Consider the following 22,605-nt stretch of genomic DNA (forward strand, 5'->3'; position numbering starts at 1 on the left):
TGTGTGTGTGTTGAAAGAAGAAGGTCATTTAAGTCAAGACCCTCCATGTCTTAGGAGCTGTTGAGCAGGTCTGCACGAAGACGAAAAACCTTCTTAGCTCAAAACTGTTATTTAAAGGAGATGTAACATGAAAACAGTCACATCAGACCAAAACATCAAAGACCAGAAAATTAAGTGATGATCTTCTACTACCAAACAAATTTGAAAATTAAATATTTGAAATTTGCGACTGTCCCTTCATTTTTCTCCTCAAGAAATACCACTCATGACAAATTTTAACTGAAAACGTCTTCATCATTAAAGACGCAAATGAATCAAAACTACACTTGTTCCAAAATCAGGTAAGTCATCACATTATAACAAAAGGAATGGTACTGCAGAAGAGACCCATAAACACAAAAATGGCATCATCATTGTATTCAATGAGCTGGGTGATACGACATGTGTTCCTACCTCAGGAGAGCCGTCACAGTCTCCAAACACTTCTGCAAAGTCACTTGGACTTTTCCTCAGAGTCTGCTCAGCAGGCAGCGTGTTGTCATTGTAAGACGTCACAAACTTAAAGTCACTGGTTCTTGATCCTGTCGTCAGATATGCGTCATAATTGTAAGCGCTACGCAAAGTTCCTGTGCCGTCAACATCTGCGTAATTAGGAGGGAGATAAGCGCCGGGGATGGCGACTGCTCCATCAAACAACAGTCTGGGCTTTCTCCTGCGACAAAACCTCACACCCAGGATGATGATGATGAACGTCAGAAAAAACGTGGACACACACACCAGAGCGATAATAAGGTAAGACGTCAGTTTGGAATTCTTCTCCTCGTAAGAAATATCCTTCAGTTCGGGCACCTCAGCCAAGTTGTCAGAAATCAGTAAATACATGGAACAGGTGGCAGACAGAGAGGGCTGGCCGTTATCTTTCACTGCCACAATAAGGTTCTGTTTCATGCTGTCAGATTCAGAAATGTCCCGCTGTGTCCTGATCTCTCCGCTGTGGACACCAATAGTGAAAAGGCCCGGATCAGTGGACTTCACTATATGATAGGACAGCCAGGCGTTCTGGCCGGAGTCCGCGTCCACCGCGATCACTTTGGACACCACAGAGCCTCCGTGGGCAGCTTTGGGGACCAGCTCGGTCATGAACGAGTTGCCCTCCGGGGCGGGGTACAGGATCTGAGGACAGTTGTCATTCACATCCGATATGAACACACTGACGGTCACGTTGCTGCTCAGAGGAGGAGAACCGTTGTCTCGGGCCATCACGTGGACTTTAAAACTCCTCAACTGCTCATAATCAAACGACCTCACAGCGTGGATCACCCCCGTGTCTCCGTTCACAGACACGTAGGAGGACACCGGGGCACCGTTCACCTCACCGGCCAACAGAGAATAAATCACTGTACCGTTCTGTCTCCAGTCGGGGTCTCGAGCACTCACGGAACATAAAGTGGAGCCATGTTTGTTATTTTCACTCACATATGCGCTGTACGACTGCTCCTCAAACACAGGTGGGTTGTCGTTGATGTCTGCTACAGATAACTGAACAGTTTTAGACGAGGACAGAGGTGGAGAGCCCTCGTCAGTGGCACTGATTGTAATGTTGTAATCAGACACCACTTCACGGTCCAGCTGTCCTGTGCTCACCAGAGAATAATAGTTTTTAATAGACGGAACCAACTTAAAAGGCACGTTTTGCTGAATGGAGCAGCGGACCTTTCGGTTGGTCTCAGAGTCTCTGTCCTGCACGTTAATGATGCCCACCTCTGTACCAGGTGACACGTTCTCAGGTATGGGGTTTGTCAGTGATTTTACATAAATCATGGGGGCATTGTCATTCACATCAGTTACATCAATAATCACCTTTGCTTCTGAGGAGAGACCATAACCATCCTTGGCCTCAACGAAAACCTCATATTTTGGTCCCTCTTCATAATCTATCTCGCCTGTTACAACGATTTCCCCAGTTCTCTCATCTAGCGAAAAAAGGTTTCGTGATTTATCAGAGATTCGACTAAATTCATATGTAACCTCTCCGTTGACACCTTCGTCTGCATCCGATGCACTTACGGTAATAACTGGGGTTTTCATAGGCGAGTTTTCGGGTAACGTGGCTGTATATACGGCCTCAGTAAACACTGGGGCGTTATCATTAGCATCGAGTACAATGACGTGTATGACTACAGTCCCGGATCTCTGCGGAGAGCCGCCATCCACAGCCGTGAGCAGTAATTTCATTTCCTGCTGCTCCTCTCGGTCTAACTCCTTATCTAAAACCAACTCACCGTATTTACTGCCAGCACTTGTAGTCTGAATATTGAACACAAAGTAGGGGTTTTGTTGTAAAATGTAGCTTTGAACTGAGTTCTTGCCAATATCTGCATCGTGTGCTGCATTGATGCGATATCTAGCTCCTTTGTCAGCTGACTCTGTTATTTCCAGTTTAATCATATCCTTCGGGAATATCGGTGCATTGTCGTTCACGTCCTGCACTTGCAGGGACAACCGGTGTAACTCCAACGGATTCTCTAATAGCAAGTCAAATCTAAGTACACACGAAGGCTTTTCACCACAGTGCTCCTCTCTGTCGATTCTTTCCGCAACGACTAAATCCCCGCTCCGTAGGTTAATCCCGCAGTACTGTCTGTCGTTTCCCTCCAAGTCAACACGAGCTTTGCGAGCCGACAGTCTGCCCACCTCCAGTCCAAGATCCTTGGCGACATTTCCAATAACAGATCCGCGCTTGAGCTCCTCCTGGACAGAATAGCTCAAGTCTCCGTGTGCGTAGTGCACCACCAAGACAAAGAAAAAGACAAAGCCGTGGCTTTGAAGAATGCCCCGTATATGCATCATCCTAAATCAGTAATACACAAATACAAACACGTTACTTGCGAGCATTAAAAATACGTCAATCCATCAGCGTATACCGGTCAACCTTTTGTCATCGGTCTTGGAGGCTTCACAGGACACAGGGGTGGTCGATAAAAAAAAATAATGGGTGGTGTGCAAAGCAGGCTGAACCCTTCACTCCTTAGCTGGTCTATAGTGACACCCTGAGTTTAAATTAAATATAGCAGTTTTAAAGAAGTGATGCCAAGTTTCTTCACATGTGGCCCTAATGTTTGAATAAAAACGTAAGCTTATGATAAGGTGTTCAAAATTGCAATGAAGATCAATGAAATCACACATATCTTCTAAATAAAGTGGGATGATTCTTGTTTGGGACAGAGGTTTAAGGCAAAATTATGTCTCCTCCTAATGTAAGTCCCCGAAAGCACTACTTATTGGTTCCCCAAATTCCTCAAGTGTAAGCACAACAAGTTCACAAGGAAACCATTCTCTCTCTCTCCTTAAAAATGAATAACAAACAACTTGTTTATCCACCGTCTCCCAAAGGCAGCTTAACTTACATAACCAATTCTGTTTTAACATGCATGATTTGATCAAACACAACAACTCAACTGGAGAGCGAAGGCGCATCTTAACGTTTCACCGGTGGAAAAAATGTCTGCATGACATGCATGCATGGATGGATGCTTTATTGATCCCGAAAGAAATTTAAGGCATCCAGTAGCAATGTATGACATACAGGGAGAACACAAATGCAAACCAAAACCCACATAGCAAATATTTGAAGTCAAGCAAAAGAGGTATCGAAATGTAAAGAATCACTTAGAAAAATACAAAATCAAGTAACAAATCGCTATATAAAAACTTGAGAAAAAGTTAAAGCACAGAAACTTGAGTGAGTGACTGATAAACTAGCCTCCTATAGCCATTAGCGAGTGCTGTCACTCAGACACAGTCGGGTGAAAGCAAAGGCAGTGTTATAGTGCACTACATGTAGATGACTATGAGTGCAAGGACTGGATCCTATGGAAGAAGTGATACACAGACTGAGTATGAAGGCAAAGAAATATAACTGATTGAATACCAAAAGGATAAACAAGTACAAAGTGGAGGTTGTGCATGTGGACTAATATTGACAATGGCATCAGTCTGGCAGCCACAAAACATATTCAAACAAGTGAGTAGAGGTGGCAGTAAAAAGCAGAATGACCCAAAAACAGTTTCATCTCTCCATTATTGGGAAGAGTTGAATAACCATATACCCTGTGGGATAAAGAACTTCCTCTGTCGATCTTTATATATCTTTAACTTTACTTAGGGCATTAAAACAAAAAGGGACAATACTACCTGGAGACATAAAAAAGGAGAAAAAAAAGAGTACATGGAATAGACTTGAAAAACATGAAATTTTACTTGCTGCCTGCAAAATAATTTTCACTCATTCCAACAATGTCATTATGGTTAATAGGGTTGTTTTGTTTTTTTTTTCTTTTTTATACTTCGGAGCAAAGTGTAACTGTAGTTGAGAGCCTGAATGTTAATTACAAAATGAAAAGCAGATCCATCAGGAAAAATAAAATCCATATATATATATAGATCGATATATATATCACTCAAACTGCACTCTTGACCAGTAAGAAAACAAAAGACAGCACTTAGTGGCTCCAAATCACAAAGGCAAGAGCAAGGTTCAGCACCAAGGACAGCGACATAACGAACAAACTGCAGCTCAGTGAAAAGACAGAAATTCCAGTGCCGTGTTTAATGATAGATCATGTTATTTTACCCTAAATTATGAAGCAAAACAGATCAACTACGTCGACGAATACGACCACATAATTTGAAATACCGCATACTGCGATGGAAACACTAATCGCCGAATCCTTGTGAAGTTATGATGGTGAATATGTGACTATAGGAAAAAGTGAAACAAAAGGCAATACATGAAGCCAGGAGACACTTAATTTGGAATGAATTATGTCGGGGAAACATCCCAGGTGTGTTTTAATTTAAAAAGGATCGTTTGAAAAACAAAAACTGATTAAATGAACAAGTAAAATAAAGAACAGTATTTGGACTTTAAGGAATTGGGCTGGATCTTGAAACACAATGTTCCTACCTCTGGTGATCCATCTGACTCTCCAAACACTTCTGCAAAGTCACTTGGACTTTTCCTCAAAGTCTGCTCAGCAGGCAGCGTGTTGTCATTGTAAGACGTCACAAACTTAAAGTCACTGGTTCTTGATCCTGTCGTCAGATATGCGTCATAATTGTAAGCGCTGCGCAAAGTTCCTGTGCCGTCAACATCTGCGTAATTAGGAGGGAGATAAGCGCCGGGGATGGCGACTGCTCCATCAAACAACAGTCTGGGCTTTCTCCTGCGACAAAACCTCACACCCAGGATGATGATGATGAACGTCAGAAAAAACGTGGACACACACACCAGAGCGATAATAAGGTAAGACGTCAGTTTGGAATTCTTCTCCTCGTAAGAAATATCCTTCAGTTCGGGCACCTCAGCCAAGTTGTCAGAAATCAGTAAATACATGGAACAGGTGGCAGACAGAGAGGGCTGGCCGTTATCTTTCACTGCCACAATAAGGTTCTGTTTCATGCTGTCAGATTCAGAAATGTCCCGCTGTGTCCTGATCTCTCCGCTGTGGACACCAATAGTGAAAAGGCCCGGATCAGTGGACTTCACGATATGATAAGACAGCCAGGCGTTCTGGCCGGAGTCCGCGTCCACCGCGATCACTTTGGACACCACAGAGCCTCCGTGGGCAGCTTTGGGGACCAGCTCGGTCATGAACGAGTTGCCCTCCGGGGCGGGGTACAGGATCTGAGGACAGTTGTCATTCACATCCGATATGAACACACTGACGGTCACGTTGCTGCTCAGAGGAGGAGAACCGTTGTCTCGGGCCATCACGTGGACTTTAAAACTCCTCAACTGCTCATAATCAAACGACCTCACAGCGTGGATCACCCCCGTGTCTCCGTTCACAGACACGTAGGAGGACACCGGGGCACCGTTCATCTCACCGGCTAACAGAGAATAAATCACTGTACCGTTCTGTCTCCAGTCGGGGTCTCGAGCACTCACGGAACATAAAGTGGAGCCATGTTTGTTATTTTCACTCACATATGCGCTGTACGACTGCTCCTCAAACACAGGTGGGTTGTCGTTGATGTCTGCTACAGATAACTGAACAGTTTTAGACGAGGACAGAGGCGGAGAGCCCTCGTCAGTGGCACTGATTGTAATGTTGTAATCAGACACCACTTCACGGTCCAGCTGTCCTGTGCTCACCAGAGAATAATAGTTTTTAATAGAAGGAACCAACTTAAAAGGCACGTTTTGCTGAATGGAGCAGCGGACCTGTCCGTTGGTCTCAGAGTCTCTGTCCTGCACGTTAATGATGCCCACCTCTGTACCAGGTGACACGTTCTCAGGTATGGGGTTTGTCAGTGATTTCAGTTGTATGACTGGTGCGTTGTCATTTATGTCAGTAATCTCAATAATTAACGTTGCATATGACGCCAATCCCAGACCATCTTTAGCGCTGATCTGCATTTCATATGATGATTCCCTTTCATAGTCCACAGCTGCAGCCACTTTAACCTCTCCAGTTTTAGGGTTCAGAGAGAAAAGTTCGTTTTCATCTGAAACATGATCAAATCCGTAAATAACTTCTCCGTTCACTCCCTCGTCTGCATCAGTAGCACTCACTGTGATCACCAGTGTATCCAGAGGAGAGTTCTCAGGCAGACTGGCTTTGTAAACGGCCTGGCTGAACACTGGTACATTATCATTAGCATCCAGCACAGTAACGTGGATGACTACAGTACCTGATCTCTGAGGAGAGCCGCCATCAAATGCAGTGAGCAGTAACGTAATCTCTTTGTTGTCCTCTCGGTCCAATTCTTTGTCTAACACTAACTCACCATATTTTCGCCCACCTGCTTTTGTGTTTACATTTAATTTGAAATAATCATTCTGCTGCAGCGAGTAGCCTTGAACAGCATTTTCTCCGATGTCGCCATCGTGCGCCTCATCCAAGAGGAAACGCGCACCTTTGACGGCCGATTCCTGAATTTCCAATTTCAGCGACTCCTCTTTAAATTGGGGTGAATTATCATTAATATCTTGAACGCGGATACTAATACGGTGCAGCTCTAAGGGATTTTCCAGTACGAGCTCCTGTTTCACAACACAAGATGCCTTTTTGGCACAAAGCCCCTCTCTGTCAATCCTCTCTTGTACGATCAAGTCTCCGGTGTTGAGATTCACACCGCAGTACTTCACACTGTTATCCTCAGTATCGATGCGGGCTTTGCGTGCAGACAGTCTGCCCAAATCAAGTCCCAGATCCTTAGCGAGATTTCCGATTACAGATCCACGTTTCATCTCCTCCGGGATCGAGTAGCTCACGTCTCCACAGACGGGGTGGACGACAAGGAAAATAAAAGCGAGGCCGCACAGCACCGCAAATCTGCTGCATCCCATTGTTACTGCCAGAGAGACCACATACACGTAAAAGATACCGCCAAGAAGGTCAAAATATATCAACGATGCATTCGTGATTCCTCCCAGTAAACACAAAATGTCACTGAAGTCCCACACGAAGCTGTTTTATGAGCTGCGGTATACAAAAGCAGAGTCAGCCTTTAAATTCGTAGGGACAGAAGGGTGGAGAATCACCGAGCCTTCTCGTTTGCTGGTACACACTGACACCATCAGTATCTGTGTGGGTATAACAAGGCGATTCTTTCTTTTTTTTTCTTAAATATAAAAACAGGTCGATTCAGTGACTTTATGTATTAAAAGAAAAAGAAACGTTGCGAAAAAGCAAAGCTTTACAATTTTTAGGTTACCTTGTTATCAATACTGAAAAACGATATACTGTCACTGCTCCACTGTATATAAAAACAAAAATTATGAAACTGTCAGGAAACCCCTTTAATCAACTCGGAAAAGGCTCTTGTTACCAACCAACAAGTAAAAAGTAAAAATAAAGTATAGTAGGCCAATGTCTTAAGATAAAAATGGTGACAATATTCGTTGTAATTTTCTCCTCTTAGTGTCTTGTTTTAATTCAAAACTACATGAGGAATACATTATAAGTAGTCTTTCTTGATGATTTTATGCTCACGTATTTTGTCTTCGTGTACATTTCTCACATTCCCATATAACTGGGTTAAGATATGACAAACTTTGTCATATTTTTCTAGTCTTCATAAATACTTCCTGTTACTCACGTTATTAGAAAACACAAATCAATGTGTAATTCTGCAGTTTGAAACAAATGAAAATGTGTTACTGCCTTCATTCCAACAATGTTGAAGCCACAGACCAGCGTTTAACTGCTCTAGCCCGTAAAGTAAACAGTTCTGTTTTAAAACATATAAATACTTCTATGTTTTGACTTAACATACTGCATTCAAACACAGCTCAGTCTGTGTACTTGAACCTCACATAATCCACAAGAAAAATATTTTCCAAACCCTGAACATCAGAGGCAGAGCACTATTTTTTATATTTTAAATATCATGTGTGCTATTGTTACTGTTCTGTGATATGTTACTTCACTGCAAGGTCAGCCAAACACTGAAATGAGTTGTTAGTGATCACCATTTGTTTCAAAGTTCAATGAAATAGAGCCAGAATTTGTTTCTTATTTTATAATAGTAAAGTATCAAACAAAACATCACATAACTTGCAGAAAAACAATACTTGCCTCTTTCTGTGAACTGATCTGTCAAAACTTGCATTAGATGTATCTAAATTTGAATTATTTACTGTGCTTTGTTTGGCTTACTATTAGGTAATGCTACATAAAACTCTGTGGTATCTGTCAAAGAAACTAATACCATTGACATTGCAAGTCATTTGAGTAGCAGGTATCATCTTCTTAACAATCTTTGAAAAACTGGTTGTCAGATATACTTTCAGAGACGAACATATCAATAATTTTACAAACAAAAGGGGAACTTAACCCTTAGGAGTCGACGGACGCGCCGGCGCGTCCTTTTGACGTCACCGATTTAAGATGACGTAGCTGCAAGACGCAGCCTCGCTGAGTCTCCGTTTTAATTTGAGTCAAAAGTTAGCACTTCAAACTATACACAAGTTTTTAAATTTTCTTAATATGTCAAGTAAAACCCGAGTTATGATAAACAATAGACGCGATGTTTTTTTCTGAACACTGTCGCCACGTTTGGTGCGAGTTTTATGCAAGAAAACGCAGTAAACACCGGCTCATTGTAAGGAAACATGACACTAGCTTTCCTATTGGTCAAAAAATACACCACAGGAACCAATCAGAATGTGTGATTGGCCACACATGGCCTTTTGTTGCTAGGGAAAAGTCGGAGAAACGGCAGCGATCGAGAGGTTGTGAACGGCGAGAGCGAGCTTTGAGATTTGAGTGATTTATGACCTTTGGCGTGTTTGGATTGTAGTTTAGCGCAGTTAGTGTGTAGCGAAGTGTGTTTAGTGTCTTAACATGTCAAGTAAAACCCGAGTTATGATCAATAATATACGCGATGTTTTTTCCTGAACGCCATGTTTGGTGCGCGCTCGGTGCGCGCTCGGTGTGCGCGCTTGGTGCAGGAAGACGCTGTAAACACCGGCTCATTGTAAGGAAACATGACACTAGCTTTCCTATTGGTCAAAAAATACACCACAGGAACCAATCAGAATGTGTGATTGGCCACACATGGCATTTTGTTGCTAGGGAAAAGTTGCCGGAGAAACGGCAGCGAACGAGAGATTGTGAACGGCGAGAGCGCGTTTTGAGATTTGATTTATGACATTTGGCGTGTTTGGAGTGTAGTTTAGCGTAGTTAGTGTGTAGTGCAGTGTGTTTAGTGTGTAGTTTAGTCATTTTTCTGGTCTTTGGAGTTACAAATAACTTGTGGTGTATTTTATTGTGACACTGATTGTGTTGTGCCATAGCTGTACTGTACATACTGTACATTACTGTACAATAAAACGCCTGACGCATTTCCTGCATTTTAGGGTGAATAGTTGTAAATAACTTCTTGTTTGCTAAATTTGCACATAATTATTTCAAATTTACAATTTATATTTGCATTCTAAGTTATAAAAATTGTTCGTTAAGAATTTTTGTGATTTTCACAGTGAAAAATCAAACTTTTTCCCACTCGGATTTTACATTTTTGTGTGATTTTAGGTCCAGTGTGTTAATACAGTAGGTCAAAATGAAAAATTAACAGTAAATTCAGACTTGAGAGATTGTTCTGAAAAAAATGATACCAAACAAGGCAAGGTAAAACATTTTTAAGTTGAAATATAAAGGTAAAATCAAAAGTATTCAAAAACGGACAATTATACAGATGACTCCAGAGGGGAAGCGAGACTCCACTGGCAAACTAAAACAACAAGAGAAATTCAATTTTCAGTTTCTTCAAACTGCTTAAATACTGAGTCCAATGATCCATTCATATTAATAATATTCTGATAAGCATTGACACAGACAAGTATCTCACAGTAACAACACATTAGTGTAACAACTTTATGAAACCTTGAGAAAAAATATAAGCAATTTAACAAATGTTGTGTAATAGCAAACGTTGTGAAACAAATATTCAAGAGAGGAGTAAATGTCTCTAAAAATGCATCAACAAATCAAGTGGAGTTCAGCACCAAGGACAGAGTAACAAGGAACACAATGGGAAAACTCTTCCCTCACTGAAACACCAGAAAGAGCGAGCATGTGACAAGAGGGAGTCCAATGGACTTATAACAACCGAAGAACATACTTTCAAAAACATATAAAACCTTAACTATAACTGACAGTATAACCGACAAATGTTGGTGAAGAGTGTGTGTGTGGGTGCATACTGTGCAATTGAATGCATGAGAGTGTGTGTGGCAGGGAGTTAGATGTTGAAAGGTTCTGTAAAAGTTGGTTTAAGTGCTCGTCAACTTCAGTACGCAGAACTTGGCGAGGAAAAAAATACAGATAGATAGGTTCTGATACATATGAAGCTAATTCAAACATGAAGGAGATGAGATGACGAGCTCCTACATACTTAGAAAATGTATTACCAACACTGAAGGAAAGTTTCTTCAGAATTTTAAACATGCGACGACAGTGATATTAAATGTATGCCTACCTCTGGAGAGCCGTCACAGTCTCCAAACACTTCTGCAAAGTCACTTGGACTTTTCCTCAGAGTCTGCTCAGCTGGCAGCGTGTTGTCATTGTAAGACGTCACAAACTTAAAGTCACTGGTTCTTGATCCTGTCGTCAGATATGCGTCATAATTGTACGCACTGCGCAAAGTTCCTGTGCCGTCAACATCTGCGTAATTAGGAGGGAGATAAGCGCCGGGGATGGCGACTGCTCCATCAAACAACAGTCTGGGCTTTCTCCTGCGACAAAACCTCACACCCAGGATGATGATGATGAACGTCAGAAAAAACGTGGACACACACACCAGACCGATAATAAGGTAAGACGTCAGTTTGGAATTCTTCTCCTCGTAAGAAATATCCTTCAGTTCGGGCACCTCAGCCAAGTTGTCAGAAATCAGTAAATACATGGAACAGGTGGCAGACAGAGAGGGCTGGCCGTTATCTTTCACTGCCACAATAAGATTCTGTTTCATGCTGTCAGATTCAGAAATGTCCCGCTGTGTCCTGATCTCTCCGCTGTGGACACCAATAGTGAAAAGGCCCGGATCAGTGGACTTCACGATATGATAAGACAGCCAGGCGTTCTGGCCGGAGTCCGCGTCCACCGCGATCACTTTGGACACCACAGAGCCTCCGTGGGCAGCTTTGGGGACCAGCTCGGTCATGAACGAGTTGCCCTCCGGGGCGGGGTACAGGATCTGAGGACAGTTGTCATTCACATCCGATATGAACACACTGACGGTCACGTTGCTGCTCAGAGGAGGAGAACCGTTGTCTCGGGCCATCACGTGGACTTTAAAACTCCTCAACTGCTCATAATCAAACGACCTCACAGCGTGGATCACCCCCGTGTCTCCGTTCACAGACACGTAGGAGGACACCGGGGCACCGTTCACCTCACCGGCTAACAGAGAATAAATCACTGTACCGTTCTGTCTCCAGTCGGGGTCTCGAGCACTCACGGAACATAAAGTGGAGCCAGGTTTGTTATTTTCACTCACATATGCGCTGTACGACTGCTCCTCAAACACAGGTGGGTTGTCGTTGATGTCTGCTACAGATAACTGAACAGTTTTAGACGAGGACAGAGGTGGAGAGCCCTCGTCGGTGGCACTGATTGTAATGTTGTAATCAGACACCACTTCACGGTCCAGCTGTCCTGTGCTCACCAGAGAATAATAGTTTTTAATAGAAGGAACCAACTTAAAAGGGACGTCTTGCTGAATGGAGCAGCGGACCTGTCGGTTGTTCTCAGAGTCTCTGTCCTGCACGTTAATGATGCCCACCTCTGTACCAGGTGACACGTTCTCAGGTATGGGGTCAGTCAGTGATTTTACATATATAAGTGGGGGGTTGTCGTTTATATCAGTCACATCTATGACGACTTTTGCGTAGGAAGTTAACCCCAAACCATCTTTCGCTGTGACACGTAGTTCAAATGACGACGTTGTCTCAAAATCGACTGCGGTCGACAGTCTTATTTCACCTGTTTTAGGATCTATGGTAAATATTGACTTAACATCTTCTGAAACGTGTCCAAAATCATATGTAACGTATCCGTTTAGTCCCTCGTCTGCATCAGTAGCACTCACCGTCACTACGACAGTATCTAATGGGGAGTTTTCTGGTAGACTGGCTTTATAAACGGCCTGGCTGAACACTGGGACGTTATCATTAGCATCCAATACAGTGATTTCAATGACTACGGTACCTGACCTTTGAGGAGAGCCACCATCCAGAGCTGTAAGAAGTAGATTCATTTCCTTCAAGTTTTCGCGGTCAAGCTCCTTGTTAAGCACAAGTTCCACAGAATTGGTTCCAACGCCCAGAATAAAATTGTCATTTCTTTGGAGGTTATACGTCTGGACTGAATATTTGCCTATATCAGCATCATGTGCTTCTTCTATTGGGAAGCGAGCGCCTTTGTCGGCAGATTCACGAATATCTATATGGATCAGTTCTTTGTTAAACTGTGGAGAGTTATCATTTATGTCCTGGACATGAAGACTAATACGATGCAATTCCAATGGACTCTCTAACATGAGCTCTTGTTTTAAGACGCAGGTTGCTTTGTCTCCACAAAGGCCCTCTCTGTCGATCCTCTGGGCAACAGTCAGATCCCCATTACGGAGGTTTATGTCACAATAACGTTTGTCGCTTCCATCAGTATCAATGCGGGCCTTTCGAGCAGATAGTCTGCTGGTTTCCAGACCCAAATCCTTGGCGATATTTCCGATCACAGATCCGTGTTTCATCTCCTCCGAGAACGAATAGCTAACATCTCCACTCGCAAAATGCAACGAAAAGAGCAGCAAAGCGACGATACAGCTTTGTAATACGAGTCCCGTGACGGCCACCATAACGCCGATCTGAAACACGAAACGTTTCCTCGTCGGTGTACAGGAACACAGGTGGAAAAAAGGATTTAAACCAAAAACAACACAATCCAAGAGCAGGTCTCCGTCTTTCCGGATGATGAACTGCAGCACCGTCAGTCACATTAAAGGTCGACAACAGCGGATGGGTGTCGACACACAAGCTCTTAGAGCTGGTGCATAGCGACATCGTGAGTCTCGTCCAGAAACTGCATACCTCCACTAACAGCCAGATTGTACCAGTACAGCAATTATGAAACATTCTACATGAAAAGTATGTTCATTTACATGTGAAGTGATACACTGAAATAACTTAAGCCATGTTCAGGGAACCGAACACAAAGGGAAGCTCTAAACCAGCAGTATAATTTTATCAGAGTGCCTCATGTGAAGCACTGCTTTTCAGGTGTGAAAACAGTGGTATCACGTTCGACTGAAAATACATGTTTCTGACAAAATGAAACATCAATATGATTTAGTCTTGGATTGTGTGCATAGATGTTTCTTGAAATGCTGTGACAGTGGCAGAGAACTCTTTGGCCACAAATTATAACAAGTTTGTCAACTTGAGCTGAATGACAGATCACAACAAATGCTCTTAAGCATTTAAAAAGTGAAGTTCCAAAATTGTTTACATATTGTAAGGAATGACTTAAGCCTCAGGGGTAACTACTGTTAACTGACACTTCATTACTGTGCAGAGAGAAACTGCAGATGGCAATTAAGAAATTAATAAATGCATAAAATGAACGAAGCATGATTCATTTAAAGGACTCTAAAAACTTTGGTCAACACTATCGAATTCCTGCACATACACTCACCATTAACACAATTCAACAAGTTGGGTAAACAACTGGATTTCACTAAAAAGAGCAACCAACATTAAAAACAAATTCATAACCACTGATGTCAAACCAAATGAATTTGTATATAGGTAGCTAACAATTAATACGAAGATGATATCTAAAATAAACAAAGAAAAGATGAGGGACGATAAATGTGCAAGAAGACTCAGATACGAAGAGCACATGGTTGTACGAGAGTGAAAGGAATAAGATATATAACCTGACACAATCCCTGAGAGTATCGACAGCAATATAATGTACAAAATATGAGTTCTTAACTTTGAATAAGGAAAGAAGAAAATAATTCTGAGCAATCTCTTCCACAACAATAAATACTGACACCAATACATATTGAAACTTTCCGTCTAAAGTTGAAGTGTAAAACCACAAAAATTACGAACAATTAAAATACTTTTGGTTGCTAAAAAGATATATTTCAGTGGTCTGAGAGTCCTGTAAAAATTGTGGCAATAAGTAAAGCGTTTATGTGAATTAAAAGCTAGACGTGCATAAAAACACCAAGATTTGAAAACTTCAACAAACAATCATTTCTTGAAGCAGGTCCAAGAACCAAAATGCCATAAGTGACAGATCTAGTAGATATACTGAAAGTAGCGGGTTATGGTTCAGAGTACAAGTGGTCAAAATGGAGATAAGAATTCAGAATAACAGTTACTGTAAACAGTAAGATGGACGGAGTCTTTGTCTTCACGTGCTTCTTTTTTTTTGTTTTGTTTTTTGGCACTGACCCCGTTCCCAAGGAGAAATACCCAAAACGTGCCTGATTTAGAACCACTATTAAAAATGCTTTCTGGATATTGACAACTGTTCATTATCGATGTCAATTTGACACTGCAATCAAAAATCTGAAAGAGAGAGGAGCCTGTTTGATCTGAAAACATATCTAGTGTTTGATGCTCTTACCTCTGGAGAGCCGTCACAATCTCCAAACACTTCTGCAAAGTCACTCGGACTTTTCCTCAGAGTCTGCTCAGCAGGCAGCGTGTTGTCATTGTAAGACGTCACAAACTTAAAGTCACTGGTTCTTGATCCTGTCGTCAGATATGCGTCATAATTGTAAGCGCTGCGCAAAGTTCCTGTGCCGTCAACATCTGCGTAATTAGGAGGGAGATAAGCGCCGGGGATGGCGACTGCTCCATCAAACAACAGTCTGGGCTTTCTCCTGCGACAAAACCTCACACCCAGGATGATGATGATGAACGTCAGAAAAAACGTGGACACACACACCAGAGCGATAATAAGGTAAGACGTCAGTTTGGAATTCTTCTCCTCGTAAGAAATATCCTTCAGTTCGGGCACCTCAGCCAAGTTGTCAGAAATCAGTAAATACATGGAACAGGTGGCAGACAGAGAGGGCTGGCCGTTATCTTTCACTGCCACAATAAGGTTCTGTTTCATGCTGTCAGATTCAGAAATGTCCCGCTGAGTCCTGATCTCTCCGCTGTGGACACCAATAGTGAAAAGTCCCGGATCAGTGGACTTCACTATATGATAAGACAGCCAGGCGTTCTGGCCGGAGTCCGCGTCCACCGCGATCACTTTGGACACCACAGAGCCTCCGTGGGCAGCTTTGGGGACCAGCTCGGTCATGAACGAGTTGCCCTCCGGGGCGGGGTACAGGATCTGAGGACAGTTGTCATTCACATCCGATATGAACACACTGACGGTCACGTTGCTGCTCAGCGGAGGAGAACCGTTGTCTCGGGCCATCACGTGGACTTTAAAACTCCTCAACTGCTCATAATCAAACGACCTCACAGCGTGGATCACCCCCGTGTCTCCGTTCACAGACACGTAGGAGGACACCGGGGCACCGTTCACCTCACCGGCCAACAGAGAATAAATCACTGTACCGTTCTGTCTCCAGTCGGGGTCTCGAGCACTCACGGAACATAAAGTGGAGCCAGGTTTGTTATTTTCACTCACATATGCGCTGTACGACTGCTCCTCAAACACAGGTGGGTTGTCGTTGATGTCTGCTACAGATAACTGAACAGTTTTAGACGAGGACAGAGGTGGAGAGCCCTCGTCAGTGGCACTGATTGTAATGTTGTAATCAGACACCACTTCACGGTCCAGCTGTCCTGTGCTCACCAGAGAATAATAGTTTTTAATGGAAGGAACCAACTTAAAAGGGACGTTTTGCTGAATGGAGCAGCGGACCTGTCCGTTGGTCTCAGAGTCTCTGTCCTGCACGTTAATGATGCCCACCTCTGTACCAGGTGACACGTTCTCAGGTATGGGGTTTGTCAGTGATTTCAAACTAATAATAGGTGGGTTGTCATTGACATCCGTTATATCTATAATTACTGTACAATAAGAGGTAAGACCTGGTCCGTCTTTTGCTCTTATTCGCAGCTCAATGGCAGTCTCAGTCTCATAATCGATAGAGCCGATGACTCTAATCTCTCCTGTCTTATGTTCAAGCGAGAACAAAGATACGTGGTCATTGGCAACATGATCAAAACTGTATGTGATATCACCATTGGGTCCCGCGTCAGCATCAGTAGCGCTCACAGTGACCACTACAGTATCTACAGGAGAGTTTTCAGGCAGACTGGCTTTATAAACGGCCTGGCTGAACACTGGGGCGTTATCATTAGCATCCAGCACAGTAACGTGAATGGTCGCAGTGCCTGATCTCTGAGGAGAGCCGCCATCTACAGCTGTTAGCAGTAATTTCAAGTCTTTCTCCTGCTCTCGATCTAATTCTTTTACCAAAACCAATTCGGAGTGTTTCCGCCCACTGCCGTCTGTTGCTACATTAATGGTGAAATGCTCATTATTTTGTAAATTGTAGCGCTGCACAGTATTTGTGCCGATGTCTGCATCATGGGCCTCAGTCAGTAAGAATCGAGTCCCTTTGACAGCTGATTCTCTGATTTCAAATGAAATCAAATTCTCGCTGAACTGTGGGTCGTTGTCGTTTATATCTTGTACGTGAATGCTGATGCGATGAAGCTCTAAAGGGTTTTCCAAAACAAGCTCCTCTTTTAAAATACACGTTGCCTTCTTACCACAGAGACCCTCCCTGTCGATCCTGTCATTAACAACTAAATCCCCGGTACTCAGATTGATATCACAATACCTCTTGTCATTCCTGTCTGTGTCGATGCGAGCTTTACGCGAGGACAGTGTGGCAATCCCGAGGCCGAGATCTTTGCCTATGTTCCCAACCACAGACCCGCGTTTCATCTCCTCTGCAACAGAGTAGCTCACGTCTCCATAAGCGAAATGAAGGCCGAAGAAAAGGAAAAACACACAACAGCCATTTATAGAAAATCCTCTGCGCACTGTATTTCCCACGATCCGCCAGAAGTTCATCATTCCTGAATCAAAGACAGTTATATTCCTAGTTGTAACGAATATAATAATATCTTCAAATATGACCTCCTTTTGTATTGTCCTCAACCGACAGAAGCACCGCACCACACTACCGCTTTGCGGGGGTGACAAAGAACGGATAAAGCAAAGGACCCTATCGGCCTTTGTTGGTGCACAGTGACACCAAGAGTTTCGAACAGTTATAGCAATGCAAAATAAAGGCAAACAGCTTAAAGACAAAACTCACTGTAATTCAGTCAGTATACTCGTTTGTCATAATGAGACTGTCACACAGATTGTCCGACGGTGGTATAAACTGCTATGAATTAACATCAACACCTGTCTATTGCCTTAACGGATTATCTTTTGGGCTGCGTTGATTAGGAGGCTGTCTGTAATACAAATCAGCTTCAAATCTGTTAAAGACACTGGACCTCACGGTTCTAATCACTAAATTTGATTATTCATTGAAAAAAATCCATCAAAATTTAGTTTAAATATAAGATGCTGTGCGCACGGAGACTCAGACTAACTGCAGGAAAGTTGTGTCGAAACGAAGGATAACTAAGGTGAAGTAGCAGTGACACTCCACGCAAAGCATCCGGTAGGCTGCCATGTCTTTAACGGACTTTTAAATGAGAGACAAGCATGACTCATTATAGCTTCACAGACAGGGACAAATAAGTGACAGAGGAGCTCATAAACACGGAAACAAATAGATCCAACATTGTTGCAGAGGAAATACTGTTTTTAAGCGCTCACATATTCAGTATGTACCCGGTTTTTCATTTGTGTGGTATGAATAGAAGCTAATCGATTACAGCTAAAGTTTGGTTAAACATATGCTCTCAGAGCCCATCAAAAATACCAACATCCAATATTACAACTAAAATCTTTGAGCAGTTTGGTCCCTGATAAAATCTACCGGCCAAACAATATACATTTCATTTGAATTTGTGAAACGGACCACCCTAACATTTTAAAAACACAGCAAATAAATTTTACCCAATGAAGGCCTACACCTGTGCGTTACCTGGTGGAAATGTTTACAGCATCTACAATGTTGCTGTGCAGACAGTTAATGAAAGTCTCCCAAACAAGTGGCAAAGTGGTGTAACTTTATAACTTACAAATGTTTTATAAGGCAGCATGGTAAGAGCGTTGGGGATCCAAACTTATAATTTCAGAATTACACTGTGCTCGGTGTGGCCTTTGGCAAGAGCTTATTTCTCAAGACTCAATCTTTTTCCCAACAAAAAAAGGGGGTAAACTGAAACAAGTTTCTCACAAAATTGTATAATCCAAAAGAATGTGATGAGTTTCTGTTGTGATGAAGTGTTGAACAGCGACAATCTGAAGTCTCTTAAAATGAACACAATCACAAGATGAGACAATCAGTGAAGGCAACCCCCCTAAAAAAAACTAACATCATCATCAATCCATTTGTTTTCAGCAATTTTTACAGACAAAAAATGCATAATAAAATACTATTTAAGACACATGATTCATGCAAACCTAACAAAAGAGCAGATTGATGGCATGCCTTCAAAAGCAAGTGAGGATCAGGACCAAGGACAGAGACACAGAGGACTGCAGTTCACTAAAAATACACAGGCAGAGACGATGATGCTGCGTAACCGGATAGAAAATCTTTCCAAAAAGGACACAGGACAAAAAAAAAAAAAAAAAGAAAAAGAAAAAAAAAATCAACATCCTCGAGTCAAATGACAAAATAAGTTGAGATATCCGTAAAATGAAGTATTTCATGCATAATCACCCAATGTGTTTTTTACAAACAAGTGACTCTAAGAACTACACACTGACGCTTGTAGTAACGTTTAAAGTAAAATGTGTAACTTCACCTCAACTGTCTGTTTCACTAAGATCTTTGCGTAAAAAAGACCAGAACTGTCTTTGAATTAGCTAACGATGTGTGACATGTTTCCTACCTCAGGAGAGCCGTCACAATCTCCAAACACTTCTGCAAAGTCACTTGGACTTTTCCTCAGAGTCTGCTCAGCAGGCAGCGTGTTGTCATTGTAAGACGTCACAAACTTAAAGTCACTGGTTCTTGATCCTGTCGTCAGATATGCGTCATAATTGTAAGCGCTGCGCAAAGTTCCTGTGCCGTCAACATCTGCGTAATTAGGAGGGAGATAAGCGCCGGGGATGGCGACTGCTCCATCAAACAACAGTCTGGGCTTTCTCCTGCGACAAAACCTCACACCCAGGATGATGATGATGAATGTCAGAAAAAACGTGGACACACACACCAGAGCGATAATGAGGTAAGACGTCAGTTTGGAATTCTTCTCCTCGTAAGAAATATCCTTCAGTTCGGGCACCTCAGCCAAGTTGTCAGAAATCAGTAAATACATGGAACAGGTGGCAGACAGAGAGGGCTGGCCGTTATCTTTCACTGCCACAATAAGGTTCTGTTTCATGCTGTCAGATTCAGAAATGTCCCGCTGTGTCCTGATCTCTCCGCTGTGGACACCAATAGTGAAAAGTCCCGGATCAGTGGACTTCACGATATGATAGGACAGCCAGGCGTTCTGGCCGGAGTCCGCGTCCACCGCGATTACTTTGGACACCACAGAGCCTCCGTGGGCAGCTTTGGGGACCAGCTCCGTCATGAACGAGTTGCCCTCCGGGGCGGGGTACAGGATCTGAGGACAGTTGTCATTCACATCCGATATGAACACACTGACGGTCACGTTGCTGCTCAGAGGAGGAGAACCGTTGTCTCGGGACATCACGTGGACTTTAAAACTCCTCAACTGCTCATAATCAAACGACCTCACAGCGTGGATCACCCCCGTGTCTCCGTTCACAGACACGTAGGAGGACAACGGGGCACCGTTCACCTCACCGGCCAACAGAGAATAAATCACTGTACCGTTCTGTCTCCAGTCGGGGTCTCGAGCACTCACGGAACATAAAGTGGAGCCAGGTTTGTTATTTTCACTCACATATGCGCTGTACGACTGCTCCTCAAACACAGGTGGGTTGTCGTTGATGTCTGCTACAGATAACTGAACAGTTTTAGACGAGGACAGAGGTGGAGAGCCCTCGTCAGTGGCACTGATTGTAATGTTGTAATCAGACACCACTTCACGGTCCAGCTGTCCTGTGCTCACCAAAGAATAATAGTTTTTAATGGAAGGAACCAACTTAAAAGGGACGTCTTGCTGAATGGAGCAGCGGACCTGTCCGTTGGTCTCAGAGTCTCTGTCCTGCACGTTAATGATGCCCACCTCTGTACCAGGTGACACGTTCTCAGGTATGGGATTTGTGAGTGACTTAATGAAAGTGAGAGGGGCGTTATCATTCACATCTGTGATTTCAATTATTAACGTAGAGGACGACACTAGTCCAAGACCATCTTTGGCTGTAATTTGCATTTCATAGCTGGACAACTCCTCATAATCTATTAATCCAACTACTTTCACTTCACCAGTTTTCTGGTCAAGGGAAAACACGTTATTACTTTCATCTGAAATATGATCAAACTCATACATCACGTCTCCATTAATTCCCTCGTCTGCATCAGTCGCACTAACTGTAGCCACTACAGTATCTACAGGAGAGTTTTCAGGCAGACTGGCTTTATAAACGGCCTGGCTGAACACTGGGGCGTTATCATTAGCATCCAGCACAGTAACTTGAATGACTGCAGTACCTGATCTCTGAGGTGCGCCTCCGTCTGTGGCCACAAGCACAATCGTTAGCTCCTGTTGTTGTTCTCTATCCAGCTCCTTCTCTAAAACTAACTCGCTGTATTTGCCTCCTCCTCTTTTTGCAATAACGTTCAATCTGAAGTTTTCATTTGCCTCGATACTATAGCCTTGGATGGCGTTTTGACCGATGTCTGCATCGTGGGCCTCATCCAGACGGTAGCGACTTCCTTTCGCTGCCGATTCCCTAATTTCAAATTTGATTGTATTCTTTTTAAACTGTGGTGAATTGTCGTTGATATCTTGAACGTGAACATTAATGCGGTGCAGCTCTAAGGGGTTCTCCAGAACAAGTTCCTCTTTTAAAACGCAAGATGCCTTTTTGCCACAAAGGCCCTCTCTGTCAATCCTATCAGCGACCACGATATCCCCAGTACTCAGATTGATGTCACAATACCGTTTGCTGTTTCCATCTGCATCAATACGTGCCTTCCGAGCAGCCAGTTTGCCCACCTCAATTCCTATATCTTTCGCTATATTTCCAACAACTGAGCCTCGTTTCATCTCCTCTGGAAACGAGTAAGATACATCTCCACAGGCGGTGTGCAGCGCCAGAAGAAACACCGCAAACGAGGTAACCAGGCCGAGCGCTGAAAAAGCTTTGTTTCCCATTTTCCTGCAAGACCAGCGCCGAATCCGCCACAACCAAGACTCGGAAAATAAATGTATCCAGTCAACGGGAATACTCTTCAGACAACAAGGCAGTGTCCACTTAGAAATGCTGTGATGTCGCCGCTTTTACCGACGAACAATCTACCGTGATGTGGAAATGTGTCAGCGCGTAGGACCACACAATGAAACACAATCGCGTAAAGCTAGTGGATAGCGACACTGTGAGCAAATTGTAGGTATTGCAGTAGATTTTGATAACTGAGTACTCTGATGAAAAAGAGAGAGGAAAAAAAACAAAGACCAGGCTGCAGTCAGATTCAAACATAAACAGTCCAACCAATCAATAAAAAATGAGAGGGAAGTTTTCTGCTCTAAAAGCAAACGTGTTTGCCTCCTTAAAAGTGCTTTCTGTGTGTGTTATACAGCGGTGACGACAGTGGGAAAGTGGGAATCTGTAAGAGTTGAGCTGGTTTTAGCACAATGAACAGATTCCGCAGGATACAGTAACGTAATTCGCACTAAAACTCAGGGTCCACAATCAACATCGGTCTCAGAGGACGTCCAAAACGTACGTAAAAATAACAAAAAATAAATAAATAAATAAAATAAACAGATTTATGAAAAATGAAAAAGAAAAAATGTAACATGTACATAAGTATTCACACCCTTTGCCATGACAC

The 22,605-nt window shown here is 43.0% G+C and overlaps 6 protein-coding genes across 11 annotated transcripts in view; all 6 read right to left on the reverse strand.

Moving 5' to 3' along the window:
- LOC124068394 (protocadherin gamma-C5-like) overlaps positions 1-22,605 on the reverse strand; it is a 211,186-nt gene that overhangs the window by 135,825 nt on the left and 52,756 nt on the right. The gene's annotated exons all lie outside the window — the stretch shown is intronic.
- Positions 18-2,976, reverse strand: LOC124068403 (protocadherin beta-15-like). Its single transcript, XM_046406658.1, has one exon. It carries the CDS (start codon positions 2,848-2,850, stop codon positions 355-357), a length of 2,496 nt encoding a protein of 831 aa, XP_046262614.1. The 5' UTR covers positions 2,851-2,976; the 3' UTR covers positions 18-354.
- LOC124068409 (protocadherin beta-15-like) lies at positions 4,476-7,447 on the reverse strand. Its single transcript, XM_046406664.1, has one exon. It carries the CDS (start codon positions 7,352-7,354, stop codon positions 4,889-4,891), a length of 2,466 nt encoding a protein of 821 aa, XP_046262620.1. The 5' UTR covers positions 7,355-7,447; the 3' UTR covers positions 4,476-4,888.
- Positions 10,226-14,116, reverse strand: LOC124068419 (protocadherin beta-16-like). Its single transcript, XM_046406675.1, has one exon. It carries the CDS (start codon positions 13,369-13,371, stop codon positions 10,951-10,953), a length of 2,421 nt encoding a protein of 806 aa, XP_046262631.1. The 5' UTR covers positions 13,372-14,116; the 3' UTR covers positions 10,226-10,950.
- On the reverse strand, positions 14,821-17,624 carry LOC124068406 (protocadherin beta-16-like). The gene has a single exon (XM_046406661.1). The coding sequence runs from the start codon at positions 17,577-17,579 to the stop codon at positions 15,090-15,092; it is 2,490 nt and encodes an 829-aa protein (XP_046262617.1). The 5' UTR covers positions 17,580-17,624; the 3' UTR covers positions 14,821-15,089.
- Positions 19,282-22,430, reverse strand: LOC124068417 (protocadherin beta-15-like). The gene has a single exon (XM_046406673.1). It carries the CDS (start codon positions 21,923-21,925, stop codon positions 19,496-19,498), a length of 2,430 nt encoding a protein of 809 aa, XP_046262629.1. The 5' UTR covers positions 21,926-22,430; the 3' UTR covers positions 19,282-19,495.

This window comes from Scatophagus argus, chromosome 12, assembly GCF_020382885.2.
Source record: "Scatophagus argus isolate fScaArg1 chromosome 12, fScaArg1.pri, whole genome shotgun sequence".
NCBI classification, from domain to species: Eukaryota; Metazoa; Chordata; class Actinopteri; family Scatophagidae; genus Scatophagus; species Scatophagus argus.